The sequence below is a fragment of the Carya illinoinensis genome, chromosome 7 (assembly GCF_018687715.1).
Source record: "Carya illinoinensis cultivar Pawnee chromosome 7, C.illinoinensisPawnee_v1, whole genome shotgun sequence".
Taxonomy (NCBI): Eukaryota; Viridiplantae; Streptophyta; class Magnoliopsida; order Fagales; family Juglandaceae; genus Carya; species Carya illinoinensis.
The window spans coordinates 37,788,535-37,804,920 of record NC_056758.1 but is presented as its reverse complement, the minus strand read 5'-3'; the positions used below and the strand labels follow the sequence as shown (position 1 = coordinate 37,804,920).

Genomic DNA, 16,386 nt, shown 5'->3' with positions numbered 1-16,386 from the left:
TTAATGTATAAACACTAATGTATACTAACATTTAATACTAATTATATAATAACTAATGAATAATAATATTTAATACTAATGTTTTATGTATAAACACGAATATATATAAATTTATAAAAACACGTAATACTAATATATAATAACTAGAAAAAACAGTTGTTTCTTTTCTTTGATATATTTAGTGCAAAGATATATCCTAAAAAAATGAAAAAAAAAAATCAAAGAGAAAATGCGTAGGTGGTGTTGGGGGGTGGGTTTGCCACTTGCCACGACGAATCTAATACATGCCTTGTGCGTTGTGGCTTCGAACCCAGCAATTATTTTGATTGGGAACATCAATTTTTCTTTTGAGTTTTGTTATATATAAACATAGTCACACACTAATCTGTATATTAATACTGATTTATTCATACTTAAAATTTAAATTAAAACTGTTTTCAATAAAATTTACTTTTTGATTAATCACATCATATTAATGCACAGATTAATACACAATTATATTTGCAATTATATTTTTGCTTTCTCTTTTTGACTCTCTGTCTCACTCCCCGCCGAGTCAGGTTGCGTCTTCGGCTTTTGCTGCAGTTTAGACTATCCATCCCCTCCCAAGCGGCAGATTCTACCACAATTTTAAACAAAACAACGAAACAACCGGATATCAAAGTGAGAGAGGATAGGAATGCACGTGTGGTGCGCCTTGATCCGGGGTTGAACCACCGGCTATAACCGGTCCGTCCAGGTGGTCCTTTTCTTCTCCCGAGAAAATTATACAAAATACTGAAAAAAAGGGGAAAAGATTAAAAAAAAAAAAAAAAAACTCATTTTACTAGGCTCTCAGTCTGATTACCTGCTTTAAAAGAAAACCAGGAGTGGAGGAGACTGCAGAAGATAGAGCTTTTTCTTTGCTCTCTTTCTCTCTCTCTGGGGCTCTTGGTGGCTTGGTATGGTTTATCAATTTTCCCACTCTCTGGTGTCCATACTGTTCCAAATAAATCTCTTTGCCTATCTGTCAGTTTTATTTTGTTATGTACTAATTGCGAATCTGAGACGTGGATACTGTTCATGTATAATGAATTTGTAGCCTTATTTTTTCACTCTTGATAGCGTCTTTTTCACTGATCTGGTGCTGATGATTTCACACTTTTCTTTGATCTTGAAGAGGAAGTGAGCTTTGGTATTGGGGAAGATGATTACAACTCCATCATTTCCTTCTTGATGATGACGATGATGGTAGTGAAGAAGAATGTGACCCTTTTGACCAGAGAGAAAAAGAAAGACAAAAGAGAGGGAAAGTGAGAAAGAAAGCCAAGGATGGAGAAAAGATGTCCCCTTTGACGGGCATTGTTGCTTGTGCATTGTCGATGAGAGAGAGAGCGAAAGAGAGACAAGTGACAAGTGACTGAAAGAGAGATAGAGAGCACTTACCTCCTTTATCTTCCGCACGCGCTTCTTGTACTCTGGATGTGATGGGTCTCTTGGAATTTTAAGGGTCTCTGTCTTCTCTTTCTTATCAATAATCTTTGTCAATCTTTAGGCATTTTCCAAAGAGGATTTTTTACAGAATGCAGATGTACCAGCCCTCTAGTCGGAGAAGAGACGGGGGCGATGGGAAGCTCGATTTGGGCGGCGGTGGGAAAGTATTGGATCTGGAGACCGCGGTGAAAGATGGCATTTTGGGCGGAGATGCCGCCTCCTTCGGCGGTGTTATCACCGATAAATTGGACTTGAAGAAGATGGTCGCGGAGCTCGAACCCATAGATGTTCCCTCTGTGTTTATCTGCCCGATCTCTTTGGAGCCGATGCAAGACCCCGTGACCCTTTGCACGGGCCAGACCTACGAGAGATCCAACATTCTCAAATGGTTATCTTTGGGCCACTTCACTTGCCCCACCACGATGCAGGATCTGTGGGACGATTCGGTCACGCCGAACACAACTCTGCACCAGCTGATTTACAGTTGGTTTGCGCAGAAGTACTTTGCGATGAAGAAGAGGTCGGAGGATGTGCAAGGCAGAAGTGTGGAGCTTTTGGAGACGCTGAAGAAGGTTAAGGGTCAAGCTAGAGTTCAAGCTCTTAAAGACCTGAGGCAGGTCATTGTTGCTCATGCTTCGGCGAAGAAGACTGTGGTGGACAATAACGGTATAGCCTTGGTTTCTTCTCTGTTAGGCCATTTCACTTCGCATGCAGTGGGGTCGGAGGCAATTGGGATTCTTGTGAATTTAGATCTCGACTCTCAGTCGAAGGCCAATTTGATACAACCCGCGAAGGTATCGTTAACAGTGGACATGCTGAATGAGGGATCCATTGAGACCAAGATCAATTGCACGAAATTGATCGAAATGCTGATGGTTGGGAAGGATTTTAGGTCGGAGATTGTCTCAAGCTTGAGTCTTTTGATGGGGTTGTTGAGGTTGGTGAAGGATAAAAGACATCCAAATGGGGTCTTCGCCGGTCTCAGTTTACTGAAAACAGTTTGTTCTCACGAGTCCATTCGGATGTCTGTTGTGAGCATTGGAGCAGTCCCCGAATTGGTTGAGCTCCTGCCCAGTTTGAATAATGAGTGTTTGGAATTGGCTCTATATGTGCTGGAGGTACTATCCACTCTTCCAGAAGGAAGGCTGGCTTTGAAAGGTTGCCCAAACACGATACCGAATGTGGTGAGGTTAATGATGAAGGTGTCTGAGAGCTGCACTCAGTTTGCACTGTCAATCTTGTGGGCTGTTTGCAAGCTTGCCCCAGAGGAATGTGCTGCACTTGCTGTGGAGGCAGGTTTGGCGGCTAAGCTCCTGCTTGTAATTCAGAGTGGTTGCAATCCGGTTATGAAGCAACAGTCTGCTGAGCTCTTGAAATTGTGTAGTCTAAATTACACAGCTACTATCTTCATTTCCAAGTGTAAGCTTACAAGAACGATACAATGAAGGAACAATGGCAAGTTGTTGATATACGTCTCACTTATTTTTTCCCTTCGGCCTTGGGGACCAAAGGACTGGTTGGAGCTGCTGATTTGAGGCTCAGATTCATTTGGTTTCTGAGGTATCCTTTCCTCTTGTGTATACTAAGAAATTAGATTCTATTGGTTAGTTTCAATTTAAGAAGCAGCATAAAAGGTGGATTGAGTTCTATATTGTTTATTGCATAGGTTTAAATCCTTTGTCTATATCCCCGGCCGTTTACCCTGATATTTCCAATGAGCCCCAGCAAGTTTCAGTTGGTCTATTTTGTTTGAGAACTCTAGTACCAATCTTGAAACTGGTTGCTGATTGTTCCAATCTGGAAACAGTGGGCAGGAAACTTTTACAAGCATGAATTATAATTTTGTCCTTTATCCAAGTAAATTTTGTTACTTTTAAATGGTCCCTTTCCCTTCTACTTTCCTGATTGGTTTGAAGGGGTTTGTGAGTTTGTATCACTGAGTCCTACTGTCAAGTTTGTAGAGATTGTTTGGCTTTGAACGAAAAACCATGGACACCCATATCTATTTTTCTTAATGGTTCATTGTTTGGCATCCTTAACTTTAAATCTGCTCATGCTTGGACTTTATCCAGAAATAAAAATCTGCTCAGGCTTGGATGAAAACAAAAGGAACTAAAATAAACCAGCACTTGTATAATGCACCATCAGGCTCTTATTCTCTTGATTTGCCTGTCATTTTATGAGACGTAACCATAGTTGAGACAGAGACTGTGTGTTTTTTGATGTAAGATAGTATAAAAACCTATAAAAAAATCATATTTGTTAGGAACTAATAAAAGAATTGTAGTTACCTTGAGAGGAGACCAAAAAAGAATGGAAATAGCAAAGTTAAAGTTATGTGATTTAAATTACTAAGTACTTAGAAATGAGAAATGCTACAATGAAGCCTTACACCATACGCCTCCACCAAACCAACATGTGATTTGTCATTTTTGCCCTTCTATTTAAACACATATTTAAGCATTAAAATAGAAGAACAAAAATGACAAATCACATGTAGGTGTGCGGTGTAAGGCTTTAATGTAGAATTTTTTCTTTAGAAATATTTTTGACGAAATCGATGATTGAAACTATTTGTGCATTGCCTCAATTAGTTGTTGTGATTGGTTTGTAAAAGCACTTGTTGGAGTGGATATCATTTATTAGATAGTTTCACTGATGGCTGTTCCTCTTGTTGTAGGTGTAAGGTTCAATTTCAGATTTAGAAGGAATGATCGATCTACTTCCAAAAAGGAAAGTTCGTGATAAGTAAGACGTTGAACCTTTTTACTTAAAAGTTTTGCACAAATTCTTAATCACAAAGGAAATAAAAATCCTTTACGTGCCTACTCCCTATCATCCCTGATAGGGACATCAAGCACACTCCATTGGGCATGTATCTACTGTATTTACTTTCATCTCTCTGTAATTTGTGAGCAACCTTATCCGCAAGATGCCATAATATATTGTACCATATGAGAAATAGGAGGGGCCTTTAATCTTGGGGACTTTAGGCATCATCTTAATTTATTTATTTACATGTTACATTTTAATGTAAAGTATTCATGGTCTTAAATATTAGGAAACTCCTGTCTTAACGTTCTATTCTTTTTATAAGCTCAATTTCCAGTGCTTTCATTTTTTTTCGCATGATCAGATGCTACTCTATATAGTATCTTGTTATTTTTATTGCCGGGTTTGATAAACAGGTTTTTATTTTTCAAACAGGTTTTAATAGATTTCTTTACCTCTTTCTGCTTTTCTCTGTTACATTGTTAGTGAACAAGAAGTTCCACTCGTAGCATGCCTTCATATCTCTGGATGTATTTTCAAACTGACCGTTGTGTGAGGACTAACCAGCGAGACGGTTGGTGAAGTGAAAAAAAAAAAAAAAAAACTAAAGGCTGAAAATCGAAGATATCTTGATGTGGTTTTGGTCCAAAACCGAAACCGCACCGATAAGGAGAAAATGTCCAAATCTCAATTGAAACTTACTGGTGAAGTGGGAGAAAACCGACTATGTCGCTCTCAGCATTAATCTGATCGGTTCACTAGTGTCGCCCAGTGGGTGATGAGAGAGAGAGAATGGAGAGAACGTCAACGACTATGCCTGTTGTTTGCCATGAAATCGTTCTAGGTTACCTACTCTAACTCAACACTTGAATGCAATCATCATAGATTCACAAACACTATTGATTTATCAAGGTCGAAGAGGAACTTACAGAGATGAACTAATGAAGAGGAAATAAAGGAACTTATGGAAGAAATCTTTTTGTTTGCCAAGATTCACATACACCTATTGTCTGTCATGAAATCTTTATCTAGATTGTTCGAAGAGGAACTTATAGAGGAAATAGAGGTTGTAGCCATGCGAAGAGAGAGAGAGAGAGAGAGAGAGAGAGAGAGAGAGAGAAATGAGATTGGGAAAAGAAGAGGGAGTGAGGGATTTATTCAAATCATAATTCTAAACGACATCATTGTTTCACTTTAATTTTTTTTTTAAACAGTATGTGTAAACTCTGTTTCATTTAAATGAAATGGCATCATTTTAATTAATATATATTATATTGGCCAGTTCGGCTGGTTCAAATCAGGATCGAACTGGCCGACAGTGGTTTCATCAAATTTCCATCGTCTGCCAACTGATTCTATATCAGTTTTGACCTCGACGACGGTTTCCCTTCTGTGCCGGCTGGTTTTATCGGTTCCTAGACACCTTTAATGAAAACCATTCCAAAAAATAATATATATTTTGCAAAAAGAGAATATTAAATAAGTGGTACTGGGAAAGAGTCTCGCCAGCATGTAGCTGTAACGACAATCAAGTCAGATGGGTATTATTTATAAGATATAGGGTCGCATTATAGTTTTGCCCAACAAGTTTCCTAGTATTAATGCTAATCCAGTACTGTTGGTGAACAATTTTGGTATTTTCTCTAAATTATTTGTCTTTGTAACGGGTCGAAATGGCATATGCATGCATGGCTGTGCCAGTGCGCGCGGCTGGAGATGATCACAAAGATTCGTGAGATATCCACCTTTTGAACATGGCTAAACATTCTTCAGGCTTGTACTCGGGTGCTGTGTGCCCTCCACCCTGCTTGCATATAAATCCCAACGACAGTGCAAAATTATTAACATTCGTAATAAAGCCCCCAAGTACAATGTAAACTTATTTAGTTTTCCTTGCCTTCACAGTTGTGAATGTCATCCTGTTGGAATAGGTCCTTGTGTACCTGCTCATGCCAAATTATTCGTACTTCTTTTATTACTTGCTGTCTATGTAATTTCAACAAAATAGAGAACAGACAAAACATTTAAAAAGTTAGGGATTTACCCAACAACTTGGCCGTGGATGGTCCACGGCCTCCAGTCGTCGACAATGGTGTAGTTTAAAGATCTAATCCAGGCTTGAGTCCCAAAGAACGACACAGTGATGTCATGATCACCGCTGCGAATAATTACAATTTATTTGGAATAATGAGAGAGAATTGTATCGATGTGCTATAGTTACATCCAAAAATAATACTCCATCTCAATCCCTATAAGTTAGTTTTTTTTTTTTTTTGTTAAATATAAATAATAAAATTTACTTTTTTTATTAATTTAAACTTTCAAGATAAATGATAATTTCACATAGTATTAGAGCATACTTTTAACTTCGAACCTTGATTCTATACAATACAAGTATTTCATGTGTCGAACCCTTTTTATATTAAGTCACACGTGAGAGAAGTATTAAAAATATAAATAATAAAATCTATCTCTTTTCATTATGTTAAACTTTTAGAATAAATAGTAATTTTATAAATTGTGTTCAGATAATGTTATCTTTACTAAAAAGAAGAAGATGAGGAAGTTGAGGAGGAGATGTCACCTGTATATCAAAGAACGGTAGCCTTTAATACTCAGGTTAACGTGATAGTCATAACTGCTGCGAACATCTTGTGTATATCGTAAACTCAATGCATAATTGCAACGTTGCCATTCCCCTATACTTCCCTGCAAAACGGAGCTCTTTACTCTTTATTTCTTCTTTGACTCATGTTTTCTGGCTACTCACCTGTTGAGACTTGAGAGTGATCAAATTCTTATACCTCGCGTATGTTGATTGCTTTGCGGACACCATCGTCGTTAGCCCAATAACCCGAAAGCAAATATCCATAAGTCTTCGGCCCAACAAAAAACCAAAAAATATAAATCCATAAGTCTATAGGTGCAGTCGCAGAAGATGAGTCCAAAAATGTAATTGCAAAGAATGAAAAATTTTAACCAATTAATTAATATCATATCGATGCTTTTAAAAGAATAATAGTATATATAAGTTTCAAATATATAAATTTTGCATATATATATATATATATATATTTTTTTTCTTTATGAGATTTATCTCTTTATAAAAAATTTATTTAATACTTATATATTTAGCATGTGACTAGCTAGCATTAAAGAGGATGCGGAGTTACACGACAGCCGAGTACGGGAACTGATGGGTCCGGGATGGGGTCCAGGAATGCCTTGACATTTTCATAAAGGGATCTTCTTTTACCAAACATAGCTTGTGGCTTAGGAGAAGCGAAACCGCACAGAGGTTCCAAAATCTGCGCCGTATTAAGTGCTGAAACACACTGACAAAAATAATAATACATACCAATATTAATATATGATAAAATAACAAATATATTTATAAGATGTAAGTACACACTCGTCTGCATTGTGACAACAATATTTGAATTAATTCTACGGCAGGGTACAGAACGGTAGACGTGCTCATAAATATTAAAAATTAAAAATTTCTTTTACAGTTATTTTTATATAATTTTTTATATATTTTATTAATATAATTAATTATGTATTAAAAAAATTGATATAACTAATAACATCAATAAAATGTATAAAATATATATAAAAATAACTATACGTAGTATTGTTTGTTAGAAAATATGTATTAATAGGATAAGCCATACCGCATAGAAGGCCTGAATATCTTTCGAACATTCTGCATTTCCGGGATCTATATATGCATAGTCTCCTCCACAACTTCTCTTCAATGACTGAACAAAATGTCATAGTTAAAAATCCCTACGTCCGTATGTAACGTTCGTTCATGATGGAGAACTGGATTACTCGTACGTAACTGTGGGCTTTTGGAAGATTATTATAATAATTTTACCTCGTAGAGTTCATCAGAAATGAGTCCCAGACCGTGAGCGTGGGGGATTGCTGAATTGCCATCTGTACTTGGATCTGTTAGGGGATTCCCCAACAAGTATCCCTGCAGTCAATTCAGAAGTACATCTCGATTAATTGGCAACTGATTAAGTCCATGATCCATTAAATACCATATATAACTTGTACATTAATGTTTAATTGGCAGCATTTGGCAATTGGCATTCATGCACCTTTTATTAATTTCAATGACTGATTTGGACATTATTTACACAGAGTTTTACTATCTAAAAACCAGTGAGTTAGGACATCACTTATAGTGGAATTATTATAATTTTAAAAAAATTAAGTGCCAATCATTTTTTAGCATAATTGATGTTAAAAGCTTTCACATCAATGGTATGTTGGGTGTGTGAAAAATAATGTTTCTAAATAGATTAATTTTCTATTTTGATATATATATATATATATAGTTCAAATGGACTTCATGGGTTTTCTCTGTTCATGTTATTTTTCATTTTCCTAAACATGATCAGGAGGCCGAGGGAGAGGACATGAGAAATCGATCAGAGACCTGGAGGTTTATCAATGGTTCAATACCTTCTTCAATTCCTGCAAGTCAATATAGAACTTGAGAATCAGTCATAATGTCATATTATAAGGATGCATGCATGCAGATGCTGTGAATTATTAAAGTTTGAAATCTAGTCACTATTTAAGTCAATAAAATGCTTCACGCGTGCTTGTTAATTTCATTAAAACAAAGAAACAGTACTACTCCTGTTTGTTTGCAGATGAAACTGTTACAAACATGCCCAACCCAGTACTTCATGCATGCAAGGGTTATGATCCTTTAAAGTCATGATATATATATATATATATAAATATATACCATTTGAGATTTTTTGCGCCAAGATTGGAATGGGAATGCCCGAGTACGAATCCCCACCAACGTAGACTGGGTTCGAGACAAATTCTGGATGATCAACCAGCCACTACAAAACGTATGCAGACATCAACAACAATATATAATAAGAAGGGGGGCAATTAATAATTTTTATATTCTAATATTGCAACAGTCCTCCACAAGCAGGACCTGAGATCTATCTAGTAATTGCATATGCATATATATATATACACACACACGCTGGAAATATACCTTGATGAGAAATTGATGGAGGTGGTCTACTTGCTTGAAGTCCCCCGTCAGGTAACCACCTGGAGTTTTTGCATACGAAAATCCAGTGCCAACAGGCGAGTCCACAAATATTACGCTAGATGCCTGCCATGCATTAATCATGCACGATCACCTTCCAAAACATCCTTATATATGTGTGTGTGTGTGTCTGTACGTACGTTAAAATGCAAAACAAATTCCGGGAAACTTTGCCCCAGTAATAGGAAAATATTTTCACCTTTGTCCATGAATATGGATTTATGACCAACTCCGGCAGGCTTCCATTGTACTCCTCCATCTTAAAATTCAATGGACCTACAAAATCGAGAGATAATCAACTTTTTTTGTTCTATTCAATGGTCTTGATGATCATCTAACTGCATGGGTGATCGATCGATATATTAATTTTTTTATTTATGAATGATTACTCTCCCACTAATCATGACTCCGCACCCACCAATTGGCAGGAAATGGAATATGGACCCACTTAAGTTTACCCGAACGGCCTATCATCTCAGAGGATCATCATATGGTTTTAAATGATTTTTTATGATTATTATAATTCTGCATGCAGATCTGAGCTCCCTGTACAAACTGGGATGATCCATCCTCTTATTTTCACTTAAATGAACAGTATGTTTTTAAGAAAAATTTGTTGTACAAACTTTCGTTCCTTGTACATGGCTGTGTTTGGCAACGGAATGTTACCAGACACCTTTATTATTATTTATAAATAATTTATTACTATTCACTATACTATTATATGATTATTTATTTATATATAAATTATTTCACCATTATTTAATATTCTAAAATGATTTTGAGATATTTTTAAGTACAAACGAAGCCAAAATAAGTAAAAAAATACAAAACATAGATACATCACAGAAGCAGAATTTGAAAGCACTGGTACATGTCTACGCACGTCTAGCTTCTCTCACCTATTTCAAACACGAGACCAGACCAAGCAGAGCAACCAGGGCCACCGGTTAACCAGAGCAGGATGGGGTCCTCTTCAGGATTTCTCTCCGACTTAACAAAGTAGTAGAAGAGCTGCACATCCTCTGATTCACCCACTCCCACATATCTAACATTATTCATACAAATTGACGTCACATCGTATTCGAATTTATATGGCATGATCTTTTGCTTCAAATAAAAAAAGACAGCTATAAAAGACGTCTTTTATAACCGGATATATACATACATATATATATACACGCACGCAGGCAGAGACTGCCTCAAACTCACCCAGTTTCAAGCTCGAAAGGAAGAGGTCCGTGGAAACCAGGAAGAAACTTAACCATCGAGCCTCCAGAGGATGCAAGCTCCGAGCAAACTTGTAAAAGATGCAGAAGAAGAAGAGCCATTAACATGCAAAACCGAAGAGAATGAATACAAATTGAACCAAACATCGTTAATGCACTTGGTTTTGGAGGTCTTTTGAGGACGTCCATGGTCATCGTCTTGAGGCTAATTAATAAAAGCCATAAAGAACATGAATGGATGTTGATAAGGGAGTGGCCTGGGGGCCAAAACGAGTGGTTTATGGTGAGGCGGATAGCTATGTACGTAGCCATCGAAGCCGAAATATTAATATGGCTGTATATGTTCTTACGAATTAAGAAAAGACAATCTGCAAATGAGCGGTCCCATTTTATGTGCATATGCGACATATATTTATATACAATTGGGAAAAGGATATAATGAATGCAACAACAAAAAAGCCGAGGCTACAACAATGCATCTCGATTGCGAAAGTAGAAATGAAATGCATTCCCGACAAACCTAGCTTTGATAAGGAATAAGCTGCGAGGTATCTAATAATGTCTGATAGATATTTTACGATCGAGTGATGAAAACATTTCAATGCATGTGATGAGATCTTGAGTGTTTAATTGGCAAGGTGTCGACTTTTTCGTGCTTTCTGATATCTTTAAATATTAAAAAACCTAAAATATATAACAAGTAATTATAAATACCTTTTTAATATGTTTTTCTAAAATCCTTGGAGGTCCGTGGCCAAATTCTCCTTTCCTTCACACTTGCCAATGTCACCCGGTTGGAAAAATAGAAATGTTTCATCCAACATTTTATAAAAATAAATTCAATGTAATATTAATTGATATAGTACGTTAGATTATAAAATTATTTTTATTATAAAATAGATATAATACATCATATTAAGACATTTTGATTAAAGAATTTACTTTTGCAAAATTTTTTTATAGCGGTATTACTTCTCCTTAAAAAAAAAAAAAAAATACTTGTATAACTAGTTAAGGCAATTTTCCAGAGTTCGATATTTATTTTTGTCAAAGTGACTAGTCAAGGCAATTAGAAGATATTGACGCAATGATTTTGTCATAATTCACAAATAAAATGAATTAATTAATATCTTACATTTTATTTATTTCAAGCTTTATCCTTCATTGCCAGCAATCGTATTTCAATTGAATTTTCCAAACTGACTAAAAAACAGTGATAGATGTTTTTTCCACAAGTGATGTCTTTTTTCATGCCTTTTCACAAGTATTATAAAATAATTCTATGAACTGCAATGTTTTGTGTTGCAGGATGCAGGTAACACCGTTACCATGAGCTCAGTGGATGCTTGTGACGCTTGTCCTCCATCTTTCATTTCCTGTAGGCTGTATGTCATTTATCTTCACTAGGGGTGTCAAATCGTGTTAACAGATCGTGTTCGTGTCGTGTCAAATCGTGTTAACGGGTCATATAGGTCAACCCTAACCCGACCCGTTAAGCTTATCGTGTCAAAATCTCAAATCCTAATACGACCCATTAACATAACGGGTCGTGTAGTGTCAACCCGTTTTGACCCATTAATAAATATTACGAAATATGTTTATTTTTATAAGTAAACAAATAAATTAAGAAAATATTACGAAATAGGTTAATACCACACAATACAACTCATTTTAAACTATTTATGTAAATGAGTTGAATAGGCCCAAAATTAACCTTTTTAACCTGATTAAATTTAGCATAATTTTATATAAATGTTAAAATTACAATATCTATAAAAATTATAAAACTAATTATAAGTCCAAAACTACAATCCAAATAATAAAAATATCGAAATTGAAATTCTAACAATTTTATTTTTAGATATAAGGGTATAATTGTAACTTTAACTTTCTTAACGTGTCATAACGGGTCAAAAAGGGTTAACCCATTATTAACCCGTTAAGCAATCGTGTCTTAACGGGTCAACCCGTTTTTACCCGAATCTATTAAGATTAAACCCTAACCCGCTATTATCGTGTCGTGTTCGTATTGGATTAACGGGTCTTGTGACATATTGACACCCCTAATCTTCACGCCCTCTGTTACTAACTTACTATTTCACATTAGGACTTGTCCTTAATTGGGCTATTACTTTAGTGGATATCTGCTTGCAAACCTTGCGGTTCCAGATAATTAGGCCCCAGGACTCAATGAATATTGGGCTCTAAGCCCATCACGTTTTACTTTTTTTTTTTAAATATTTTCTATACTTACATGTTAACAAATAATACAAGACTCGTCATTCGGTGTGGTGTTGGCATCAAACTATGGGCTCGATGGCGATCCTTCGACATATTTGGATCAAAGCGAACATCATTCGGCATAGAAATAGGAGAATGTCGTTTGTGACATAGCTGGCCAAGCGGATAAGTTACCATCACGGTACTACTTGATAGATAATGGTACCAGCTTTCTTCTCTCTCTCTCTCCTTTTTCTACACCGAAAATTAAAGATAATCAAGACTTGGAAGTTGGAATTACTTGCCGAGTGCTTCATGGTTTTAAGAACAGACATACTATACAGTAGTTTCACATTCTACACATTAGAATTTTTTAAATATAAAATAAAAGAAGGTAATAAAATAAAATCACATATTTAAATAGTGAAAAAGATGTGGGCCTAACATTCAAAATTTTTCTTTTAAGAATAATATCCTGTTTGGATGTTAAAATGAGATAAAAAAAAATTGTAAATAATAATAAAATATTTAGAATTAAGATATTTTATAGAATTTTAAGAAATTGAAGAGAAAATTTAAATAAAAATATTATAAAGTAAAATACTGTTAATATAATTTTTTAATATAATTTTTATTTTAAAATTTTAAAAAGTTCAATTATTTTTTATATTTTATTTGAAATTTTGAAATAAAATGTAATTATTAGATTAAAAAGATTAAATTTTGAAATTAAAAAGTATATATTTAAATAATATTTAAAGGTTAAGATGAGATAAAATAAAAATGATCAAATAAGATAAAAGTATCTCAACAATCAAAGGGCCTAAGGAGTTATGAATATTTGAGGGACAAAACAATTCTTCAAATCCTTCTGAGTGGCCAGGCGGCAATCAGTCTAGTTGGGTAGAATTGTAACTATATATTAAAAAAGACTCAAATCTCATATAAATATATATATAAATATATAAGTTCATATTTTAAATAAATAGTTAATGTTGTAATTGTAATTTATTAAAATCATTCTAAAATATTTAAATTACTAAGATCCCATTCACAGATACGTGAAAGAGTGAAGCCAATACTCTCATAATCTCATTACCTAACCCAAAAGCATCAACAGTATATCAATGCTTTAAGTCTGGACATTTTCATGTTTACCCCCACGTCCCAGGCCGGAGGTTGAAAGCAACTCCATTTTGCAGATTCATTATTGCCTTGACACACGACCTTCATTTTCTTTTTGATAATGATTTTCAGGAAGAGGTTGGGGTTGATCGGGGGTGGTAGGGGGTGATGAATAATCCAATTTGATAGCTATTGATAAGTCTCCAAAAGGACAAAGGATTCCATTAAAAAAAATTAGATTTCGTTCACCTCCTATATTACAAAAGATGGGGGCAATTCTTAATTACTGCAATCCCAAACATGCAATCCCTCGCACGAGATGCTGTCTGCGTAAGGAGGGATCAGTACACAGAGCTTGTATTTGTGACAGCGTAGCTTCTGCTTCTTGGATACAGCAAATCCGCCTTCGCCCCAACACCAAAATCACAGGGCCTGTCTTCATCAATCTTGCCCATGCCGACGCTAGAGCACTTGGGCAACCCCTTGGATCCCGTGGGATTCGCCGCCCCCTGCTGCTTTAGAATCACATCCATGTCAATCCTCTCGATCAAAGTCCGAACAGAGGCAGCTCTTATAAGCTCTCGTAAATCTTCACCATCGTTAGACCTCGACGAGCTGACACTGAAACTCTTCGGTAACGCGGCCGAGCAGCCCATGGCCTGGCCGTAGCTGACTCCTGTGGCGCAGTCTGTGATGCGTCGCACGTAAATGTCTCTTGCTTTGCCCAGAATCCTAATGGGTGTCGTTAGAAACCGCACGAACTTGTTTTGGTACTTTCCCTTCCTTGATCTCATTCTTCCGCTTCTCAAGCTAAAGAGATATAAGTGACAGAAGGAATATTTACGCTTGGAATAAAATGAAACGAACTGCAGAAACAAAAAGCTAAAACGATTAATGCAGACTAAACCATCTATGAAGAAGATTCAGGAAGTGAACAAAGGTCTGAACGCGTAGTTTTAGACAAATGGATTAGGAGAGAGAACCTTCTCGCGAAACTAGCTAGAGAGAGGGGAAGCAGGTAATTAATTGGGACGCAGTGGGAGTGGAAGACTGGATTTTGTAGAAGCAGGTTGGATTGAATAGAATCCGGGTGCGAATATCGAAGAACATGGTGATTGGTGGAATAGAATCTAGGTGCGAAGGCGTATAAGAATTAAGAAAACCGGAGATAAGAACAAAAAAAGTTCACGCACTCGACAATTTGATTAACTGTAGGCGACCCTCGCAATCACGTTGGCCCCTTTGAGGCCAATTTTTTGCTTGTAAATTGATTGCTGCCAAATGCGTGAAAATCAGCCATAAGCTGAAGTGAGCACTAAGGGCGTGTGAAGTAGGTAACACGAAAAAGAAAGAAGATAAGGATGAGACGTGTCAATAAATCACACGTACATCGTCAAGGAAATCGTCGGAATGATCGATCAACATCGTAAGGGTAAATTCAGAACAAGAGAATGCTATACAACATTCCACACTATATATTTTTATATATTAAAATATTATTTTTTATTTTTTTATTTTTTATTTTATTTTATTCTTATTAAATTAATTAAATTATTCTATTTATTATTCACACACTACATATTTATTATAAAAAAATAAAAAAATAAATAAAATAAATGTAATATAAGAAGTATAAGAATAACAAGAAAAATTTTCTTTAAAATAAAATAAAATAAAATACCTTGCGTAAAGAAGGATTCACACTACACTTCGCTGTAAGAAAATCAACCTCGTCATAATTGAAGAAGTTAATCAATCTCCGTATCGACAAGTTTCTGACTTTCAGCGCACTGCCTTCTCTGTGCAACCTGCTCGTAATTCATAGAAAAACTTTGTATTTAATTTGTAACGTGTTCCCACATTTTTTTAGATATTATATATTTGCGTGGCTGCTGGTTGGTTTGATCATAATTGACTTTTCGATAAAAATTAAATGATTCGTAGCTAGCTCTAGCTGCAGTTATTTGCCTCGCCCTAACAAAAATTTCTTTCATGTCCTATATATAATTTCTTAAAGACAAGTCGGTGAGAACGGCAATGAATCCGCTCCATCTGTTTTGTAATAAAAATAATTTTATAATTTAATATATTATATTAAATTAAATTATTTTATAAATTATTTTTATTTAATTCATTTTTAACTAAAATATTTTTGATGATATAATAAAAAGTTCCCATATTCCAATAACCCGAAATATCGAATTTGAAGGCCGAAACCCATAAATATATGAGGTCCCAATAACCCGAAACAAGTCTGGCTACTGTCTACTGAAATTATGGACTCCAACGAACTAAACAGAGCCCAAGTATTTCCCTCACCGACCACTCGACTGCCACCTCAACAACAACAATCTTTAATTACTTCTCTCTCTCTGTTTTTATTTTACACGGATGACGACTGTTATGCACGTAACTACCTGCAACCAAATAGTAAATTAGTTTTGCTGGAGACAACCACGGGAGGAAATCACAGCG

General features: G+C 35.6%; 3 protein-coding genes across 4 annotated transcripts; 1 reads left to right on the top strand and 2 right to left on the bottom strand.

Moving 5' to 3' along the window:
- The first annotated feature begins 572 nt into the window (after positions 1 to 572).
- LOC122316454 (U-box domain-containing protein 30-like) lies at positions 573 to 4,602 on the top strand. Of its 2 annotated transcripts, none has more exons than XM_043132978.1 (3): positions 573 to 739; positions 1,160 to 3,033; positions 4,154 to 4,602. In XM_043132978.1, the coding sequence occupies exon 2, from the start codon at positions 1,563 to 1,565 to the stop codon at positions 2,916 to 2,918; it is 1,356 nt and encodes a 451-aa protein (XP_042988912.1). In that variant the 5' UTR covers positions 573 to 739; positions 1,160 to 1,562; the 3' UTR covers positions 2,919 to 3,033; positions 4,154 to 4,602. The 2 variants fall into 2 exon arrangements, with proteins under 2 accessions (XP_042988912.1, XP_042988911.1); XM_043132977.1 differs by lacking the exon at positions 573 to 739 and adding an exon at positions 785 to 941.
- Positions 4,603 to 5,758: 1,156 nt separating this feature from the next.
- LOC122316453 (serine carboxypeptidase-like 2) lies at positions 5,759 to 10,868 on the bottom strand. The gene is made up of 14 exons (XM_043132976.1): positions 10,550 to 10,868; positions 10,240 to 10,385; positions 9,537 to 9,613; positions 9,281 to 9,403; positions 9,014 to 9,116; positions 8,696 to 8,733; positions 8,126 to 8,227; positions 7,920 to 8,006; positions 7,419 to 7,580; positions 7,050 to 7,121; positions 6,830 to 6,954; positions 6,290 to 6,403; positions 6,143 to 6,188; positions 5,759 to 6,049 (listed from the first exon to the last, which is right to left on the bottom strand). The coding sequence occupies exons 1-14, from the start codon at positions 10,759 to 10,761 to the stop codon at positions 5,966 to 5,968; spliced, it is 1,491 nt and encodes a 496-aa protein (XP_042988910.1). The 5' UTR covers positions 10,762 to 10,868; the 3' UTR covers positions 5,759 to 5,965.
- Positions 10,869 to 14,107: 3,239 nt separating this feature from the next.
- Positions 14,108 to 15,204, bottom strand: LOC122314779. Its single transcript, XM_043130365.1, has 2 exons — positions 14,895 to 15,204; positions 14,108 to 14,777 (listed from the first exon to the last, which is right to left on the bottom strand). Exon 2 carries the CDS (start codon positions 14,703 to 14,705, stop codon positions 14,253 to 14,255), a length of 453 nt encoding a protein of 150 aa, XP_042986299.1. The 5' UTR covers positions 14,706 to 14,777; positions 14,895 to 15,204; the 3' UTR covers positions 14,108 to 14,252.
- Positions 15,205 to 16,386: the final 1,182 nt, after the last annotated feature.

What these genes read in the sequence shown, in the direction of transcription:
- LOC122316454 (XM_043132978.1), top strand. Translation starts at nt 1,563, where the DNA reads ATGCAGATGTACCAGCCCTCTAGTCGGAGAAGAGACGGGGGCGATGGG.
- LOC122316453 (XM_043132976.1), bottom strand. Translation starts at nt 10,761, where the DNA reads ATGACCATGGACGTCCTCAAAAGACCTCCAAAACCAAGTGCATTAACG. An exon ending in AACCATTGATAAACCTCCAG is followed by an intron (nt 8,228 to 8,695) that starts GTCTCTGATCGA and finishes AATTGACTGCAG; the next exon opens with GGATACTTGTTGGGGAATCC. An exon ending in AAGCAATCAACATACGCGAG is followed by an intron (nt 6,955 to 7,049) that starts GTATAAGAATTT and finishes TCCGTTTTGCAG; the next exon opens with GGAAGTATAGGGGAATGGCA.
- LOC122314779 (XM_043130365.1), bottom strand. Translation starts at nt 14,705, where the DNA reads ATGAGATCAAGGAAGGGAAAGTACCAAAACAAGTTCGTGCGGTTTCTA.